The 21819-nt window shown below is 39.5% G+C and overlaps 1 protein-coding gene across 1 annotated transcript; it reads right to left on the reverse strand.

Annotated features, from left to right (window-relative positions):
* Positions 1–386: 386 nt before the first annotated feature.
* On the reverse strand, positions 387–21103 carry LOC143449054 (cilia- and flagella-associated protein 47-like). Its single transcript, XM_076949097.1, has 55 exons — positions 21019–21103; positions 20635–20776; positions 20300–20494; positions 20116–20213; positions 19822–19988; positions 19565–19684; positions 19217–19344; positions 19011–19142; positions 18624–18762; positions 18438–18554; positions 18026–18211; positions 17665–17793; positions 17310–17457; positions 16940–17040; positions 16526–16728; positions 16179–16340; positions 15914–16078; positions 15584–15715; positions 15395–15510; positions 15144–15252; positions 14848–14987; positions 14501–14635; positions 14101–14190; positions 13594–13730; positions 13138–13346; positions 12813–12977; positions 12415–12516; positions 12050–12299; positions 11223–11335; positions 10827–11028; positions 9975–10133; positions 9810–9902; positions 9602–9714; positions 9182–9413; positions 8817–8960; positions 8451–8642; positions 7803–7986; positions 7473–7646; positions 7116–7375; positions 6693–6887; positions 6409–6575; positions 5976–6180; positions 5510–5748; positions 5193–5328; positions 4743–4962; positions 4297–4530; positions 3782–4001; positions 3414–3525; positions 3061–3154; positions 2843–2971; positions 2576–2746; positions 2207–2381; positions 1522–1683; positions 1128–1296; positions 387–1021 (listed from the first exon to the last, which is right to left on the reverse strand). Exons 1-55 carry the CDS (start codon positions 21101–21103, stop codon positions 800–802), a joined length of 8718 nt encoding a protein of 2905 aa, XP_076805212.1. The 3' UTR covers positions 387–799.
* Between the last annotated feature and the right edge of the window lie 716 nt (positions 21104–21819).

The following is a 21819-nucleotide window of genomic DNA, read 5'->3' on the forward strand; positions in this document are numbered from 1 at the left end:
ATTTACTTTTAATGTTACTACTGTATTTGCTCTACATTCTACAACCATCTTGAATCAGTCCAAGTCCTTCATCCTTCATTTCTCTGTCCATAAACTTTCCGGCGGCAAATTACCAACTCGACCCGATTCCAGGCACTGAGTGCTGATCAAGTAAATCTTATCTAGTCAGCAATGAAGTCAACGTATTGGCTTTGACAAGTTATTGAAAATTCAATTTAGCATTATTTCTAATTATTGTACTTATAAGAAATATAAAGTTTATAGATAGAAATCCCGAGCCTTCAACTGTCGTCCAAGTTTTACAGCAATTTTATAATACAATAACTATAGCGCATATTTTACATTAGCCAATCCGGAAGGGTTTGTTTTGACATAACGGAGACAAACAAATGGACAAGTCTGTAAATTTGAATCTCATTTTTATTGTAAATTTATAAAATTTTCACGTTACCTTGATAAAATATAAGTATTATGTTTTATAAAATAAAGATAGAAGAAATTTTCACAAAAGCTTAAAACCGATTAATGCACACACAGTGAAGTTTTACAAATTTTTCTACATTACAAATCTATGGAAATATTTAAAACAGCTGTAATTCCAAAACAAGAAAGCATAAGACAGATTTAAAATGAATATTAACGTTAATGCAGATTTGAATTTTTGTATTTTAAGCAGTACAACATACCCAGCTGGCCAAAAATACTAAAATCACACTTACACCAAAGCACATCATGACCGAACGCAATATTTTATTTCAAAAATCAAATCAAGTTTTTAACTATCTTATCTCATATTCATTTATTGTGTAGTTATCCTGTTAAGCAACCGCGTTCCTTTGATAGGTGAAGATACCGCTGTTGCATTCAACTTCAGATTTTTGCGGACGTAGTTGACTCGTGGACGCTGCGCTATGACACGGGGTCTAGAGGGAGTTGTGTGGAGGATGGTGGAGGATACGTTAGGAACCCGGTACTCTGGCGTTACACCCTTAACGTCATAGGTCCATTGCATATCAAGGGTCTAACAAAATACGCACCGATTCAGTCACGGACTTGTGCATTTACATCTATTTCTGTTGAGGTAACTTCTCTTTGCGAATGACAGAATATACCAAAACATTCCATACCTGGACAATGAGCCTGGCCTTGTAGAAGCGACCATACATATTGGGAGTGAAAGTGACCGACAGTCGAGTGCCGCTTGTGCCTTGCGGCTGCAACTCGCCTGTCGCTGGCGACACACTGAATTCCAAATCACTTCCGTTCACAAAGAATGCGTTGAAAGGTGTGGGATGTCTGCAATGATATAACAACACCTTATATATGATTCATTAGCACACTAAGTGACACAGCAATGAGCTTTGCGAAACCATAAACTCTATTAAAACTTACCACAATCGCATAAAATCGTTTTGGAAATGTTAGCTTGTTTAAGTTTAAGTAAAAAGTTACGGAAACTGCTGTAAGACGATATTTTACCTAAGCAAGGAGGGTAAAGCCCTCGATATCATGATATCTTACTTGGAGTGACTGTAAAGCAGGAAACTGACTGTTGACCCCTTGCCCAATCCAGCAGCCTCAACGCATATGACGTCATCAGGCGGGGGTTCTGAAGCACGTATAGAAAGCGGGAAGCTCCACACACCACCTGTTGCTGAGGCCACGGTCAAAGAGACAGTGTAACTACAAGAAGAAAAGTATAATGCCGCGGTTAATTTTTTTTAAGAAATGGTCGCCGCAACTGCAGGTTAGCAACAACATACTTGGCTACTTCCATTAACTGTATCAAAAACGGTAACTTTCGGTTTTTTATAAGAAATCGTACAGATCTATTTCTGGAAAGCTATAAAGCTAGTCTGGGCCAAATCAAAGTTAAGAACAGTGTCTCAATTGTTTCGGTCAGGCTCAGTTCTTTTTTGCGTTGGTTTTAAATTAGTTTCAAAATTCTGCAGCAGTAAACCCCAATTCTGTTGTTTTCTCAAGTAAAACAAAAATTCGGCCTTTTCTAAGTGAAAATTTACACAAAACAAATTCATGTTTTGATGAATTAACAAACTCTGCGAGAAACTTTTGCAATAAATTTCGTGTTTCATTTTAGAAAACTAGACAAAGGACAAGTACTGGATGGCCCAGCCCAAACTATTATGAAACATACGTTAGTCTATATAAAGACACACTGAATAAATTACACTTCTTTTGGACTTACTTCATGGGCCTGAATGGTGAAAATACGAGGTTAAAGACGAGAACAACCATCCCGGTGTGAGGGTTTCGCTGCTTTCTTACCAAGCTCACTGCAAGTGCTTGTTCAATCTGCTGACGAACGTCACCGTGTTCAGGATAGTCAATCGCGTAAGAAAACTCCTCGGCAATGGAATGCCCTGTATTGTACACAACGTATGAAAAGTGAAAAACTCGATAACAGTTTTTCACTGCAGTAACATATACATGTTACTGCAAATACATTACGCAAATTACTGGGTGAGTTTTTTTGACTTAGTTCAAAGATTTCTGAAAACAAAAAGGTGTGAAAATGAACAGCAATCAACTGGTAGGCTTATTTTATTTTACCAACCTTCCACAACCACGCCTTCGTTTTTCGCCGCAGATCGTTGTCTATCGAGAGGAGTGACGGCGCGCAACTTAGTAAGATCGTGCCCGGATGCGGAACTCGGTACAGCACCAGTCAAGGTCACCTCAAGGCGTTCCTCGATTCGACTCCTCGCTTGACACTGCAGGATCGCTTCTGTACCGAAATATACAGCTTTAATGCTAAATATGTATTTGCGCGGAAGTTGATAGGCTACAGTAAACCCACAATATGCAATCAATCAAAGTATACCTTTTGTCTCTTTGGAACGTACTTCTGGTATACCGTGGACGGGGAATACCCACCGTATTGCCTTCACACTTCCGTCGTCCGCCCTGTTAAGAGGACCCATTTCGGTTTCCGCCGTGAAACGACCGAGACCTGAACGAGATGAGTGATGTTGAGCGAACTCAAGAATGGTCGAGTGAGTGAGCTTGAGTGAAGTGAACATGACTCGGTTTTATTCTCACCAGTGAAGTCCTCCATTCCAGCATTCTCTTCAGGCCAAGCTTCTCCGTCATCTCTACTCAGTGAGATGGACAAGGCTCCTTCGTGACGTCGCATCTGCGTCATTGAATACGTGAAAAAATGTTTGGGTAATTAAACATGAAGCAGTAACACAGACAATTTCAAATATTTACACAAAGTTGCTTTTCACGAGTATTACTAGTCGTACGTTTGAACGTTTGATGTTTAACTGAAAAGATAGTCAGGAGCAAAAAAATCGAGTACTGTAATTGCACGCCAACTGCGTCGTATATCATACCACATACTTTTCCAGCAAGCAAGCAACGCTGCACGTTTATTTCGCCACAAAACTTACCTTGTCAGGAGAAAAGGTGAAAGGTATGTCCAAAGTTTGCCGAGGTTCGAGCCGGATGTTTGTGGTGTGTTTGAGGAGAAGACAGAAAGCTGAATCAACAGTGATGTTGTTCCTGTCAAGTAATATCATAAGAAGATTAACAAGCGCATTCAGTGGCGACAAAGGAAAGCAGATAATAATTCAATTTAAATTGACATATAATATAGGTGAACTTGCTAGTTATACACAAGCTCCCCTATTAGTGGCAAACTTTTAAATACCTATCGCTGTTTAGGTTCAATTACTGTTGAAGATAGTCGGTTTAGTCTAGGCTAAATGAAGACGCTTATTATCTTAAATTGCAGGAATGTTGACGGAAATGAAAGTACCTAATGACGAATGCCGAAATGCTGTTCATTGTGTGATCACTGTCGCTAAGGTTGACATCAACCAAAACAGGAGCATCAGTTGGGTTGCGGAACGGGAGTATAAGTGAAGTACTCGAGCCCACACCGGCACTCACACTGAGTGGTTCCATGGTCTGTGGTGCGAGTCCTCTTCCACTAACGAGATAGCATACCTCGCCAAGCTGCTTGCTCTTGAAAGTAACTGAAACGGAAAGGCGTTTGGTAAAAACAAAAGTTTAATGCGGACCACGTCATGAAAGACTATGTAGAGAACTGAAAAGAGTTTGGTTCAGAAGAGTATAACAACCAGTTCCACAGCCAAACAATCTCTTTCCAAAGGCGAAATACAATAGATACAAACAATAATTCACACGACAAAGCCATAAAAAATACATTGATAACTTCCATTTAAATAAATGAATTTGCAACCGTATTTTTAGGATTAATCGAGAGAGTTTTATTCCCAGGCCAAAGAGTTTCAATTATTTTATTCTTACTTGTAGTTTGATGGCTGGCAGCACCCAAGTTTGTCGGCATAAATTGTACAGGAATTTCCATCTTCGATTGGGCTGGTATTTTGAAAAGAAGTTTTGGATTGTCAGAATCGACTGAAACTGACGAAAATAAAGGAATATCCAAAGAAAAATTCACATTGTTGCTTAAACCGGCTTCCACTGTCATGGTCTCATCGGTTGTATTGGACAATGTGATATACTGTCTTGTCCAACGACCTTGTATGTTGCAAAACAAAAAGTTATTCTTAGTGTCACATTGAAATAGGGATACAAAAAGTTACTGTGAAGCGTTCATATTTTAAAGTTGCAAGTTATTTAATAAATTAATACAGCCCAATATTCAAAGTAAAATAGTAGCAACAGTGGCATAATGAAACAAATACTGAAATAAAACATACAACATTTCAAGAATTTTCATCCGGACTTACCCAAATGACATTCCATTGCGGGTAGGTGCTTCGGGGACGGTGGAACACAGTCAAATTTAAGTTTGTACCAAAACTCTCCTGTGTGCGGACTACAAAATATCACTGAGCCTTCTGCTCTACCGACCTCACGCGGCTGATAACGAAGCCTGTACACTGCCGGTATTCTTGGCGCAAGAACAAACTTGGCGTCTCCTTCAACTAAATCTGCAATGATGTCCACCTGTACATGAACAAAACTGAATGGAACGGAACGAGTTCTGCTAGTAAACATACAGTAGATTTTTTAGAAAATTAAGAACGGGAAAACCCACGCACACGCAAACAAGAAACGTAAATGCAGAGAGGGAAAGTTTGGGGTCAAATCAAAATTGAAGGCTGAGTTAGATGATGACTAACAGAACAAAATAAATAGTAAAAAATTTGAATGTTGTCTTTGTTATGGCCACTCACATCATACTCAACGCGTTCTCCGGATGGATTTTTGACGGGTATTTCTATCTCCTTCACTCCCTGCACTGGACACTCGACGTTGATTACGTCAACGGGATCAGCAGGTTCAGCCTGAACTTCTATAGAATACCACACTCTGCAAAAAGAAACACCACAAAACATGTATAATCGCAGTATCAATTTGACCCAAATTCATTTATAGGCAGTTTCCTATTTATTTTTTGGGGACTTTCTGGCCTATTTCGCGCCAATACATACACTTTTATGGACAGCTGCTAAAAACACAACATCAGCAAAATGAAACAATTGCAAGCAACCTGTAACCGCTCAAACCAGTGACTTGGCTGGATTGTGGTGTAAGAAACGATGGTGTCTTAGACTCGTATCCTTGCGTCTGAGACTGGTCAGTACTGACAAGGTCATCTTTGTCCGAGTCGCTGTCGTCTTTATCGAAACTCCTCGCCTTTTCCATGTCATCGACAGTGAACGCAAGCATGCCTGTTGTGACGCCACGTTGCCATGGTAACAGAGTGAATTTATACTCAGCCGTTTCGCCCTACATAAAGGAAAATAGATAGGTAATGAGGAGTTGATTTATTGACTACAATTTTTACAATATTAACTTATATACTGAAGTGTAGAAGATAGCAATTACCGCGTATCCTTATTGTAACACATTTCGCTTTGCTGAAGCAACCGCACGAGCTTTTACACGTTTATCAAAGTTCGTTAAAAACTATTATTATTTCTAAAAAAATTATTTTTTGTAAAGACCTATCTTACCTTAAGCACAGTTACCAGCGCATCTCCTTCCAAGCATGGAATGTCGGTCATAACTTTGTAGGTGAGTTTATGTGGGGCGTAGTTAGGTACGGTAACAGTGCGCGTAGTAGCTTCTCTGCACTTGCACGGTACAATGATGTGTTCGAGCGATAGCGGGCTCTCTCCCACTCCGAAAAGGTTGAACAGATGTTCCGTGCCGTCATATCTGAAATGAACATTATCATCAGCTATCAGTAACTAAGCTCAAGCTCATAAGTTAAAATGTTCATTGTGTTACAAAGCTTCTGTTTTCAGTGAAATGATGATGTTTATAAATACTGTTTTGTATAGGTACAGATACAATATTGTAAGAGCATATACGCTAGAAGTTTTGAGATTTTTATTAATTTCCAACTGACTGTCAGTGAACAATATTTAAGCAGTGCCAGAATACCTGGTTTGTATTATTAGCCTTCCTGCAACCGTGCACTCATAATGAGGTTTAAACATGAGCTTGTAGTATGCAGTTTGGCCAGCTTTTGCAAATAAGTATTTGGGACCTTCAAAACCGTCCGCTTCCACAATACAATCCATTTTCCAATCTTGTTTGGTCGTATTTTGCTGCACAAAAATTACACATTTGCGTAGCCTTACAATTTTTACTTTTCTCACAAAAATTCTCTACAGCAAGTACAAATTTTACTACGATCCACAAAAAGTGAGCGGGATTTCACTTACTATTGGGATTGACTGGGTTATGCTTTGATGAGCCGGAGCATGAAAATCGAGGCGGGCTGTGGTACCGACAGAATTGACAGTGCATTCCACTCGATAGACCCTGACATCGTTTGGCGATTTAAGGGCAATGTCACAAGGATAGTGACCAGGACCTTTGGGTGTGAAACGAACTTCAAGAGGAACAATTCCGTCGTCCTAAAAAGTTTGCAAAAAAATAGATTCGCATGCTGCTTGTCATGCTAAAATATATGTCACAGTATTATTGGGAAGGGGAGTTAGACATTTTGCGAATAGTAAAGAGCTTTAGCACAATACTCTGACCTGTGAAAGCTTCAGAAACAAAACTATGCGGTGTATGTCGCAAACTAAACTTGCAATACACTAATATTAAAACCTTTTGGAAAAGTTAAAACGTTAATTTACCTGTCTATCATTTGGACCAGCATTCATACTGATCATCTCTGTCGCTGGTGGTGGACCAAACGTCATTGGAGAAGGAACGGTGATGGTGGAAGGTACTTCAAACCATTCGGACGATGCCTCGACTTTGAAAGTGACACCAGCCGGGCGAGGGGGTGCCGAAGTCGGCGGCATTAGACAGTTTTTTTGGTCTTGTATAAGGTCGTTGTCTACTAACCCCATTGCTGCAATGGCTGCGGTCACCGTACCACTCTCCAAAGTGCCTATAAAATATTTTGTTAAACTTTCTGGAAGAGATTGGAGGACAAGGACAACTCAAACGAAATCTATTCAAAGAAAGTGGAAAAACTCTAGCCTAACCTGTCAGACTTCTACGTTCCTGTTCTTTCTTAGACATTCGTTGCTTGGCAGCGACTCGCAAAGCCCGTTCCTTCGAATCATTGGTCACCGGTATGAGAAGATTTTCCACCAGATTTCCATTGTTTTCGCATTTCCAGTAAACCACACGATCGTCACCGCCGAAAAGACCCTTTCCTGTTAAATTAATAAGCTTGAGTTCACACTACAAAATCAAGGGCTTTGTAAAGTTAAAGTAAATTTTCTCAGCAAAGAATGCTGATGTTGAATCAGTTTCGCCCATTTCGCGAGCTGAAAAGCAGAATCGTTAATGTATAGCTTTAGTTGTCTGACCTCTTCTAGCAGCGGCGGCGCTAGTTATTCTAACGCTGTGCTTGGATGCAAAATTGAATGGGACGACTGAGGGAAGCGGGAGGGAGGAGACAGCTTCCACTGCGTACAAGAACTCGCCAACGTTTTCATCGACCAGAAGAATAGAACAAAACTTCCTTCCGAGAGTAAATGGCAAGAAATCCAGCTGTAGGAGAAAAATACCAGAAGATGTATTTGAAAGTAGCAAAGGCTTATATGTTGGAGATATATAACGATGTAGTACAGCTCAGTTTGGGCACATTGCCAGTCAAACGATATGAAAAATATGTCTTTCTGTGGACTCTATATCTTAATTTTGAGGCCAGGAATAATCCAAGCCGCGTGAAAAAAATTAAAGCTGCAAAATTAAGATAATTTCTGAAATTTTATTCAATAACAATGTCTGGATCAGCCAAAACTCCCAAAATTTTGCCATCGTAATAATTAATTGAAAAAGTTTAATTTTGAGCTATTATATGCTGTGTAGTGAGAATGTTCCGATGAAGATGCATTTACGCGTTCCCCTTTTTCGGCAGTTTTATACCCGAAGAGGAGCATGGATCGGACCGACAATGACTGAACAGAGATGGAAAGCGAAATGAATGTTTATAAGCTTAAAAAAGCACTAACCTGAAGAACTGAAGATTGACCAACGTTCAAACTGATATGAGACTGATGACAGTAAAAAGCAGTTAGCTGTGACGTCATCGTAGGCCCGGCTGACGTCACCTTTCCTTCGTCAGGGACATGAAAGTCCTCGGAGGGGGGAGTGGCGGGTGGAAGGCTCTCTTTGGGCTGCCCATGGTCAATTCGAGATTTCACCTTCGCAAAGAGCAAACTTGACGTTACATGAAAATATTGTTATTGCTGTAATAATTGTCATTAATAGAATTTATCCAAACCATAACACCAAAAATATTCTCATTACGTTAATGGAAACTTTGGCTACAGCGAAAAAACAACCCTTTACAAACTTGAAAAATATCAACGACTTACCGATTTAATTCTCGACGAAAGAGTCTTTCTTGTACTTCTTGCGATCCCGTGTCTTCTTCCAATGTCAAGTGGAGATGGAGGTCCGTCACATGATTCGACCAAAACTATCCTGAAGGCGCCCGGATTCGGGAACGGATTGGTGATCTGGCGAAAGAAATCATAACAAAAATATATAATAAAATTACGATAACACCTGCCATAATATTAATCTTTAACAAAACTGTTAATTAACTTATAGTAATAATAGTCTAATTAAATTATCCCTCTATTACATTAATGGGTTAGTAATAAGATTTGAAACAAATGCTTTTCATCACATAAATGTTAAAAAGTTGGTAAAAAGCCAACAAAACATCATAACTCACAGGGACGTCTATCTTTTTAAGCTCATAGCAGGGAGAATCTGCCCGAATAACCTTGCTTGGATGAATGTCATCAATGGATGTTTTTATTGTAAATACGAGAGTCGAACCAATCGTTCCAGATGGGCGGGAATAACCGAAAACAGGGGTATCGCGACGCCCCACCAGAACCAGCACAGCGTCGGCCGGACGAAGGAGGCGGCTTGTGAATTGTACGTCAATGCTGACGTCACCCCTGAAAAAGAAAATTAGTTGAACTGAATCATAACAACGTAAATTTGCAACACAAAAAAGATGATTCAAATCTATCTTTACTTTTACGTATATTTAGGAAAGTATACCAGATCATCTACATTTTAAAATCCCGCTAATTATAAGAAAAAAGCGAATTACTTCCGCTTTTCTGTTATTATTGAAACTAACCTCAGGGGAACATTAACTTCTTCGCCGCCTGGGAGTTTGAAATCGGCCGCGTCTCGACCCGAAATCGATGCGATGTATTTCAGAGCACGAACGCTGGGATTCGTGATGCGCACCTGGGTACGAGTTATGCAGAGATGAAGAAAGACAAAGGAAACGTACATAGGTGCAATTCAAGTATGTTTCGAAGCTTGGTAACAAAATACACAACCTGTCGGCGAACGGTAGAGTGCAAAGGTCCGACGAAGTGGATTTTGCTTTTCGGCACGTACTGAGGTAAGTTTTGATAGAGATACACGCAAAGCTGAAAGAATGATTTTGATTTAAAAGTATACTCTTGCATCCGTAAAGGTCAAATTTCTAATCCAACGCTTACCAGCAGTAGTGCAATGGGATTCGGGTCGGTTATATCTGTTGCTTGTACGTCATAATCGATACTAGCCTTCCTCAAAGCTCTCACAAGGATCAACGTATTGTGCAAACATTGCTCAGGGCTGGCTGGTGCGGTGTACATCTCGCTGAAATACTCGTTTATCTGGTGCATGTATAGAGGATGAAGTAAGCAACTAAGTAAGTATGTTGGGGAAATAAGACGGACAGTAAAATATTGTTACATAATATATAGGCATCAAAACCAGGTTACCGTAAAACCTCTATTTCACCGCCATAACGCTCTATTTTTCAACTCTTGTTTAAAAGTGGCGTTCTATTAGAGGTGACGTTCAATTAGAGGTTGGCGCTCTATTTTTCGACTAGCTGGTCAGAATTTTGAAATAAAGTTTATTAATGAAAATAAAAAACACCAAACACATTTACCGGTATATACAGGTAATTAAGTGGCGTTCAATTAGAGGGAGGCGTTCTATTTTTCAACCCTTCTTTAAAAGTGGCTTTCTATTAGAGGTGGCGTTCAAATAGAGGTGGCGCTCAAATAGAGGTTTTACGGTAATAACAGTTTGTTTTAGTCAAACACGTTTTGCTGTTGCTGTGAAAAAAATAAAAATGAAAACACTTAATATACAAGTGCTAGAAATGAAACAAGTCAAGCATAGAGTGAACTTGATCCACAGCTGAACTAGTTTAAAAATTAAGATTTAATTGTGGCTCATCGTATGCCTTTCCGCTTCTTGTGAATGTCGTTGTGAATAATGACCAATCGGATCTTTTTGCGCGTCACATACACACTAAAAAGCGACACTGTGTGCATTGAGTATTTGAATTTACTTACCAGCCATGGACAGTAGGCAGAGACAACTGCAGCTAGAACAAGTCCATCCAACAAATCGTAGTCAAAGTTGACGACCCAACGTGAGGGCGGGAGGCCTCCCTTGCATTTTTCAGACGGCAAGTATCTGCGATTACCCCAGACTATATGCCGCTGCTGGCCATAATGATGATTTAGCCAAGCCAGTACAATGCGCTCCCCAACACTGAAATGCAGATACGGTGAAGGCTAGCTTAATGAAAAGGTCTTGGCCAAGTTTATTCATCTCAAAATTGATTATTACAAGCAATATAGTGTCTAAAATATTCACCAACGTTGCAAGTATGTATTTTAAAAGGTGGTGGAGCGTAATTACGATGAGCAGCTGCATAAAATTCAGTTAACATCAACGAAAAATACCTGTATACGTTGCTGACCAAGGGATTAACGTTTATTTTCGGCATAGAAACTCCTTTGTGGATAGGTTTCATTTTGTTGTATTGTGACGGCGTGATACGAGAGAGTACCAACACCTGAAATGGGGAAGGTTACCTAATAATATGTGTATAGCCACGGCTTGGATCTTACACATTTTCACGAAGTATATCAAAGATTTCACAAATTTTTCTGCTCCTTGACATAAGACCAGGGAGTCGAACCGCAGCGGAAAACGGTTTATCTCCTGTTCAGGTTTTACTAAATTTTATTTTACCGGTTCTGCTCCGGTTCAGGTTTGCATCGGATGCACGCATTCATTCCGCTCCGGGTTTAGGTTCAGCCAACTTGCTTGTATACGGTTCGCTCTGGGTTCGAATGAAATTATCCAGCTGATCATTTTGTTTTATTTTTTCAACTATACTGCCCAAGTAGCAATTCATTAGCTCAAGGAATTTAATCATGAGTGAGGTAAAGGTTTTCCACGTTTTGAAATAAGCAAAAGAAACACGTTTTCTATAACTTTTGGATGGAATTATTGTACTGAAAAACTGGTTACAATTGAGAAAGATTCGACTCCGGTTTGTTTTTTTTTTCTCATAGTTTTCAATGGTTCAGGTTCGGCTTGGGTTCAGACAAATGTAATATATTGGGTTCTGGTTCTAGTTCGGTTTTCATAAAACATACGTTCGAACCAGTTTAAAGGTTCAGGTTCATTTCCGGTTCGACACCCTGCATAAGACTTGCTTGCTGGTATACAACAGTCAAAACAAAGCAAGCGAAGGAAAAAAAATTCTAAAACGATTGCCCACCTTGAACAGTTGTAGAAGCAGATCGGTCCACGCACGTTTTGACACCGATTCAAACAGTTCTTCTTCGATGCGAACTGCCGACGCTGAACTGGCCTTCTCCTCCGCAACTTGTTTCACCTCTTCTGATTGGTTCAGCTTTCCTTTGTCGTCACGTTTTGTTTCACGTTCTCGAATCTTCACCCATCGACGATATTCACGTGGTGTGAGGAGAAATTCGGGCCTGATCGCAGAAACGGATGCCCCCTGGCCTCTGTGAGTTGAAAGGTCACAGTTAGCAGCTGCCAAGAGCTCGCCAGTTACAAACACAACACGAGTCCACCACAACAGACTACAACGTATATCATTTTCATCATCAAATCACTCGCCTTAGAAATGTGAGAAGGGTTGAGTGCTGCCAGTGAAGCTGCAGAACTCGTTCTGTTGGGTCGCGGGGCAGGGGTTGGTTAATTGGAATACCAGGAACAAGCCTGCAGAAAAAAGCTGCAGCCGTTATACTGCAGCTATACTATCTACATCTACACTATCACGTTCAAATACAAAGTATCGTATTGGTACAAAGCAAATAAGAACATGAAACACCTCAAAGTAACTAATCTGTAACTGGCCATAAATTTAAAACATAACTTTTCTGGCGTCAGTTAAATATGCTATCAAATTATGTGACAAATAGGAAATTAATATTACGTATAAGAAAACAATACCTAGAGAATAATATAAAATATTTATAAGATGACACAGCATACGACAGAAAACAGTCACTTACCGGCCACACAAGTGTTGCAGCATGTCGTAGATCGTTTTGACATCCTTTTTCAGGTTGGTATCCCATCCTCCCATTGTTCCTTTTGCGCCTTTTCCGTTCGCCGTAGCTTCCTTCTTCACACTCACACCTGTGTCATCATCATCGTATGGGATACGGGTGACGAGACTGGAATGAATGGCAAAGTTCGAAACTGATTATCCGAAAATAACTTCTAAAACTGTGAAGTGCATAAGTAATAAGGAATGCGTCAATGAGTTGGAGAAAGATTGAAATCTGCTCAACGCCACCCGGAAGGATGAAAGCAAAGCAAGAAGCGACGACTCACCATCTTAGAGTCTGAGGAACGGTCACAGGAAACGGACCACCTGGCCATCCGTGGGCAGAGATCCATCGTTGAGCAGCGAGAAGCACTTCTTGATGAAAGTGAGCCTCCGCAGAGCTCTCGAATGGGAAGACGGCAGACCCGAGGGATCGGGACATGAGCTCACGCTGAGCTGATGGATCTTCAGTGTTTTTGGCACTCATGCTTACTGTCTGTAAATTAAAGTTTGATTCGTTGTGATAACGTTATGCCGGTCAGATAGCAGACCAACAAGTTCGATTTTAACCTCAATTGACCTCTTTAAGGCCATTTAAAACATATTCTAACTGGAAAAGTATAACGACAAAGTTCACGCAGTTTCAAAGGATGTCAAGTGTGTTTATCACAAATAAAAATATCAACCCGTTTTTCAAGTAGTGAAACATTCTAATGAATATCTTACACACAAACATGTTATACCTTCTGTAGTGAAGCTGCGTCCTTTACAGCATTTTTAGCGCCTTGCCCCCGATGCGAAGTACCAGTACCAGTGGTGTCGCTGTGCGCGGGTATGGCTGGTTGCGCGCCATCTCTGGAACTATGTCCGTATTCTGACTCTGCAAATAAGCATCATGTTATTTCATTCATTTATCATTATGGAAGGAAAATTTAGAAAGTGTTACTATTATAGTAGCAATCCGCTTGAGTTCATGATACCGCACGGTCACCGTCACTTAATAGAGTAGGCCTACCTCAGGACATAGTACCGTATTAAGTGACAATTTCAAACAAAGAACTTCTATTTCTGCTTATCTTCAAGTAACTAAACTCTTCTAGTCCACCAGCAAAATGCCCTTGTCATAATGAGTCGCATAACAGGCCTGCTTTCTGGCTTACCGGCTATCCTGTATCTAATCTTACCACTTCGAGTAAACTAAGAAATTTAACTAGGAAAAATTTTGGTCGGGGTCTGCCATTCTTGCTTACCCGATTTAAATGTGATTGTATCCACGCACGATGAGCTGACAAAAGACATCGAAGACACCGTGTATGAAGACGATGTTGTTATTTCGCTTTCTACATAAACACTCATATAGAGAAGTCCTGAACACAACCGACCCTTCCAAGATCGTCTCATAAATATATTTGTCTTTCAAGACATCGATTAAAATCTGACTAAAGTCTACCAATTACTCTAAACCTGCTTTTGCCCTGTTTAGCTAAACAAACCAACAATGCTGGCTTCCTGGCCGATTTTATAATTAATACCCAAGAGGGCTCTTATGCCCACAACATATTCAGCTATTTCTGTGCTCTGTTAAGCATTTTGGTCAAACAGACCAACGAAGAAGCAAAATTGCACCGAATCAAAGAAGAGCAAACCAACCTGATGCTGCGTTGGACGACTCATCAAATGACGACGATGCGGTCCCGAAGTGAGAACTGGTGGCGCTTGTGCTCCCTCGTGTGGAAGGCCGTTGTGGTGAAACACACGGTACCAAAACAGCTTCACCTAAGTTAGCTGTTGCATAGCAAAAATATGAAAAAGTGATCAAAATTCTTAGCCTGAAGAACTGAATCTCTCTCTTCACTAAAGATGATAGCAACGTACAAAAATCATTCAGGGCTTAGCAATTAGAACAATAACTGAATTAGTTATTAACTATACATTATAGAAGCATTAAAGTTATCATACAAGCACCAGATACTCTGAAAACAACATGAGAAATTAACCGGAATTAGCATCATGGGATGGCCCTCGAAGAGATTTATCCTGTTCACAAACGATCTGATGATCATTGCGATGAGCGGCAAGAAAAGGGTAAACGGTAAGCAAGCAATTGTCAGCAGTTGCAGTGACGGGAAGGCAAAACCTTAAAAGAAATTTAAATAGTTTGGAAAAATATTTAAAAATCAAAGTGCGTTATATTCGATTCCTGTACAGCTCTTCTTTTCAACGCTAAACCATGCTCATCAATTCTTAAAGTAATTAAATATTATAGTTAGCTCTAGACAAAATGATAAATTACTTTCTTCCGGCTTCGTCTGTTAGCACAATGTCAACAGTGGCCGATACAGGAGTGTGCGAACTGAAGGTGAGAACGCAAGGTATATTCACTGATACCTTCTCATCCAGGGCTGCGATATAAATAAGTCGATTCGGTGAAAATCACGCCTTACAAAGACACTTGTTATTTCAAAGTAAGTAATGCTCGGTGCTAGATAGTGTATCTTTTATTCAGCATTGAAGCTGTTCGTAACACACGATTATAAGACATACCCGTGGACTTAGGGCCAGGAATGGTAGAACCGTTTGGAAATTCCAGAGCAAAACATGTTATCTTCGTTCCATCGTCAGCTTCAACATCCGGAACATCTATCTTGAGAATGTTTGTTCTAAGATGCACATTTCATGTCAATTTACTTGGCTACATGTGATTGTGATAAACAGTAATGCTTCAAGGCTTACTTGACGTAACCACTTGCTATAACATTAAACTCGGCGTAAACCGCTGTCGCAAGCGGCACCGGAGTAAGAACTAGAGCCAGAGGGTCAAATGTGATGTTTGGAGCTTGCAGCATTGCATTGAGGGTTAAGTGTCTGCAAATGCAACAAATCAATAAGTGCCTGTGTGTACTAATCCATACTTTATAATACCAAGCCGTAACAGATGGCGCAACACGTTTTACTCGTATATAATTCTACAGTACTCATATATGAAGCTAACGTCGCCCTATAGGTGATATACAGGTTTGCTTGACGCGAGAGGTTTTGATAATAGCTGCCACAGCATTTTACCTGTATGGTTTCTCTTTGTCGTCATTAAGAATGACCGGAATGTTATAGACATAACTTCCAACCTTCTTAGGACAGAATATCACTCTTAGCTGATAAGTGTCACGGGGGTTCAAGGTACCGGCGACCTTGTTCGGTGAATACCATGCACCTCCGGGCTTAAGAAACCTGGCAACGCAGACAACTCAAAAATGGGGTCAATGAAAAAAATCATCCACGGAAAATTTTGGGGACGATATGACCAATACTAACGTTGAGAGCAACTCACGTGAATGCGGAATCTTCTACAAAGTTTTTCACAGAATTGACATCCAATTCCCAGCTAAGTGGAGAATCACTTTTATTGGAGAGGATTAGAAATTGTTGATCTCCTCCCGCGTTATCAGGGACACTCATCTCCATGAAGGATACCGGAAGAGAAAAGTTTAGTCTGTAAAAAACACACTTACAAATATCTTAGTAAGCACTATCACACAATACCATTACAATACAGCTATTCCAGCTATGATCGTTCAAGAAAGAGCAACGCACAGCCTGAACGATTGCAACAGATCAATACGAGAGAAAACGTTATAAATTAACCAGCAGCGCATAATAAAACAAAAAAGGTTTTACCTCGAGGTCGACAGTTGCAATGTTGGCCTAAGCGCAGTTGCAACAACGCGCCTTCTAGGTGTGGGTATGGTAATAATGACCGGTCGTGGGGTGACGATGTGCTTTTCTGAAGGAACGGGGGTCGGTGGAAAAGTACTGGGTGTAGGGCTTGGTGCGCCAGTTTTGTTTATTACGACAGGAAGATTAAAGTCATAGGACGCCACCTGGCAATGCAAATGATTTTCATTACTCTACATTATCACACAACAACATGACGTAATTTGGTATTTTGTAAAACAATACCAACTGCACGCTAAAACACAAAATAGTATTTATATTCTATATCGAAGTTCAACGCGTTAGTTTCAATATAAATTACATGTGAGGTTATAGAGGTTCCTTGCCGTCTTCGATAGGTCAATAAGCTTTACTTACCGAAGTAGGGTTAAAGTTAAGCACACAAGCCAAAGTCTGTTGTCCGAAGAGTTCAACGGCGTATGTGTTTGGTGAGAGGAGCTCACGTTCGCCGGGGTCATCTGCAAAATATTTGCAAAGGTGATGAGACAAATTTTCAAACAGAAAGTTAAAAAAACCACATATAAGTATTCTAGAAATCCTACAAGCAATAAGGAAAACGTGTAGTGTATGTTCCGATACACTTATATTTTAAAAGTTTCCTTAAAATATACTATAAAATGGAAATAAAAACACAAACCGCCTCGACATAAGACATTATAATTATATGATCATAACACATCAATTAGTGTTATGCCAAGCTGAGAATGATTCAAAGAGTTCATCCCACCTTCTAGCTGTTCTTCCGGAAATTCGAGGGTGAAGTCCGAATACTTGGTGAGATCAAACTCAGCCTTCACCCGGGTGGTTGTGTAATTGACCAGATTGAAAGGAATTGCAACCACTGAATTGCAGTAAACACCGTGAAACTTGAACGCCTGCGTGTATGAACTTACTTACATGACTTGTTTCTGCCTAAATTGGTGGCTAAAAGTAAAACAGTAAATCGTCTAACTTTGAAACTTTTGGCTTAGGCATAACACCACCAAATTGCCAGAGAAAATATTCTAACATAAAAAGCATTAAGCTTCTATTGCGTTGTTGAAATAGTAACAAAAAACTTGTTATAGCGTGTGTCCAGCAACCTTTATGTCAATATCCACTTCGGGTGGCTCAACAGTTCCTCCCATCCTGAGGTCGATTGTCTTCCAGCCTCTTATATTCACCTGAATCCATGTGTCAAACTTGACAACTGCGGTTGGTGAAAGCACAATCTGAAAAAAAGCAAAAAGACCGCTCTGACCTTGATAACTACAAAACTGTATTTGGAAGTGAACTACAATTTAACTACAACAACTTGCACTAAACTTGGTAAAAGGAATTGGGTACAAGGCGTTTTGGGATTTACCTCGGAAACAAGCAAAAAAAATAAATAATACTTATTATATAAAAAGTTACAATTCTGATGCAAAAGCTACCAAACTGAATAAGGTTATTAATTTTTACCTTAAGCTCTGCGTTTCCACCCACAGGAACGATGCCATGGACAGGAGAGACTGTCATTCCTGGAAACGGGTTGGAATTGATGACGTAGAACATGGCATGATTATTACCGGAGTTGTGGAGCAGGGCGGTGCGCGTTGTCTTCATGTTCAGTGGGACACTCCCGAACAAGATACGACGTTCAACAAACTATGATAAGTTAATAGTTCGGGTAAAAACGATACACTGCCACAAAACCAACACCTTCAGTTACAATTACCAATGATTTTAACTTCAGTGTACAAAGCCATATGATCAGATGGTACACTTGAGTCAGAAAACAGTCATAAAAATTAATTCTAACTCATTAAAAAATACAAAGTTTTTTTCAACGTAAATCATTTGTATTTTATAAGCTATTAAATGAAGGTAGTACTTGGACATTAGTTGCACCGAGCTTGGCCGAGCAGTTAAGCTTCATCGAATTTCCATTGTGAACTTGCATGTGAAAGTCTCCTTCCAATGGTGCGAAATAACTGGGATGGAAAACTACCTAAAAATGGCATCACAAGACTATCATTAGCCACGAACTAACCATCAGATGTAATAGTTCAATCTTTACTTCGCAATTTAGGTCTTTATAAGCTTCCACAGTTCCAGTTGCAGGTCGAATTGAAAATGCAGTTCCTCTGTCAGTAAGTATAGGAGACCACGTAAACTCAGCTGGATAATTGCGACGGTTGTAGAGTGTAACAGTCGACCTGTAGCAATTTATAATTAGTATGTAAAGATGCCAGTTATAATTTGGAAAGAAGCTCGTAAACTAATGTAAGCAAAAAAAAATTAAACACACTTGGAAAAACAAAAACGATTCTCTGAATTTTTGTGCACTGCATAATTTTATAAATAAAATAAATATATAAAACTTCCATAACTTCCTTTATGACTCAGAAAATAACATTAGGTATATACAGGTTAACAAATGTTCAATAAAAATAATATGTATCACCTGTAGCCAGCTTCGGCAGGTACACCGGCTTCTGGTGTCAGTTCAAGGTCGTTGCAAGAGAGCTCCAAAGCAACTGGGATGATTCTCGCAAGAACTAGAACGTGGCTCTCATGCTGAGAATTCACTGAGTAACTGGACATAAACGGGCATAAGAGTTTGCAAAAAAATTTTTTATTTCAGTAAAAGATCTCAGTTTAATAAAGTACCTGATAGAACGTTGAAATTTTCCTTGGGTATTGGATTCGAAAACGAGTGTAAATTGAGCCTTTGATTGGGCCGGTATCACCTGAGACAATGGTGAGGTTTGACGTAACTCCTTGCAATCAATTGTGACCTTTGCAAAAAAATTGAGATATGTTTCTTATTAAAATTATTGGATAGATAGTAAAATATATTGATAACTTATTGGTCTTGAATACCAGGATTGTACAAATAACTTGACTCAAAGCTAGCCGAACAAGGGAATAAAATTGTGCAAATAAACAAAAGTCGAAACAGATACCAAAACGAATCAAAACAATTGTGTCTTCCACCAAATACTGCTTAATCCTTACTTGAACAAGAATGTAATGATCAAGATTGTTCACGATATGAAGTTGTTTGTGATTTGTTGACCTCAAGCATACTTCCCCAAAATCTATGGTTGGTGGACCGATAACAACTTTATGCAGATCCTGAATCATAACAACTCAGAACTACTAACTATTGTTTTGTACTGCACTTCAAATTTAAACTACAAGCACAAACATGACGTTAATGATCTTGTAAACGCATTCCTCAAATCTAAAAAGAGGAAACAAATTTTTAGTACCTGCGGAGTGAGTTCACGTTTGCAATCCATTTTTTCAATGCTGGTTATTGGTACAGCATTAAGGCCCTCACTGACTGGACGAGTGATTGCCTTTCGTTCTTGGTTTGCGAGTTGTCGAGTCGTCAAAAGTCGGTGCTTTTCGTGAAGTGGTGGCTTTTGATATGGAGCTGTAAGAAGTATGGGGAAAAAATGAAAAATTAAGAGCCGGAATGCATGTGTATAAATATATGACCAAATAGAAATTGACACCACAGCAATTTGGGATGGCTCACAAAATCAAATGCTCTTTCATACCTGGGCTTTCAATTTCTTTTGCTGAGAGACTTGGAGGTTTCAAACCAACAGCAGGCTTGAGATCAACATCAGTATCATTGTTGAGTTCATTGTATTCTCTACAAACAGTTTTTTGTATAGCAAGCCGCAAACAACTGACATAAAAAATTGAAAAAAGGAGTAAAAATTAAGTCATAAAAGTTACTTGGTCTGATTTTTCTGCTGGCGTTTTGAGGCACAGTCTCTTAAAAATTGGGCGTATTTCTGTTTGTGATGGCGCCTGGCTTCTTCTTCCCCAATAGTATAAGTGTAATCAGGATCTACATAGGTGTGACGTTTGCTCCTAGTGAATGGAGTTTGGTACTCTTCATCTTTCCTAGATGGCCGGATGCTTTGTGCTCTGTACATTAGAAAAACTTTGGCTGACAAACTTCATCTACGTAAAAACAATGCTTTCATTGACTTCCGAAGCACCAAAGCAAAAACACCTAATACAAATTTAAAGTTAACGTTTACCATATCTCTACATTTTACTGGTACCTGTCATTCGGAAAAGCCACCCGAGCCTTGCTTCCTGCAGATGAAGTTTTCACTTCATTTTGCAGATGGAGTAAAGCATTGTTTGCATTAATCACTGTGGGCCGAAGCTGACCTTTAACCCTTAACCAAACTGCAAATCCTGCTGCAAAGAATTGAAATCGTTACCCAAGTTAGCGTCGTGGCGTCGTTGATCTGTAGAGCCTTTTCATCACTCATTAGAATGTGAAGGGGTGGGTCTCTTCCAAATTATGGAAAAACAGTTTCATCAAGCATGCTGGCCTAGGCTAGACTCAAAATCACTCCCAGCTTAGTCATTTTCTCTTTTGAATTCTAAAAGGTGATAAAAAGGCTCTACCGTTTTCAGAGTATTCTACTGAAACTGACCATGTTGTGAAGTTGCTTTCATAGCGCTGGATAAATACACCAATAAATGTAACGTCAAAATTTGCACCACACCAACGTAATACATTACTACAGAATATGCACAAGATAAGAGTCATTTTAATTACGTTCCCAAGTTGAGTGACGTCACTAACGTTTCCCTGGAATTATGTTTCTTTGATGGAGTTTTATTTTTTCAACCCAACGTACACAATCCTAATCATGCCCTCGACGTTTCTTTCAATTTATTGTTTTTGCTGTAAATATTTAGAACTTGTGTTTTCTGGTTTACTTAAGTTTTGTATGTTGTTAACATAAACATATTCTGGGTTTGGTGGCCGTTATCATCATCATCAAACTTCCATCATTATAGCACCACTGTAATCCACACTGTGTATGTTTTAAGTCCTTCGGGCTTTGCCGCTTTTTCCCGATCGTTATTTGTTTGTGAGCATACTTCTTGTCTGACCATTTTTGAATGAGGTTAGCACTATGATTTTCGCTCCCCACTGTTAATGGCAGAAAATACAAAAAACTATACAATACTTAAAATATGTGTTAAGCATAATCAAGTGTACCGGTAGGTTTAATATGTTATTCAACAAGTGACCCACATTCAAAAACTGTTGTTATTGGCCCGCTATTGAAAAATTTCAATTAGACACAGCTGGCCTAAATGTAACATATATTAGCATTCATTTGCATCATTTACAAAATTATAGTTCGCAATAGCCAAACTGGAAAGTAACTGCTAAGTTGCAAATTTTTGGCGTGAAATTAAATGGATTTCTGTTGCATGAGCCT

Source organism: Clavelina lepadiformis, chromosome 1 (genome assembly GCF_947623445.1).
Source record: "Clavelina lepadiformis chromosome 1, kaClaLepa1.1, whole genome shotgun sequence".
NCBI classification, from domain to species: domain Eukaryota; kingdom Metazoa; phylum Chordata; class Ascidiacea; order Aplousobranchia; family Clavelinidae; genus Clavelina; species Clavelina lepadiformis.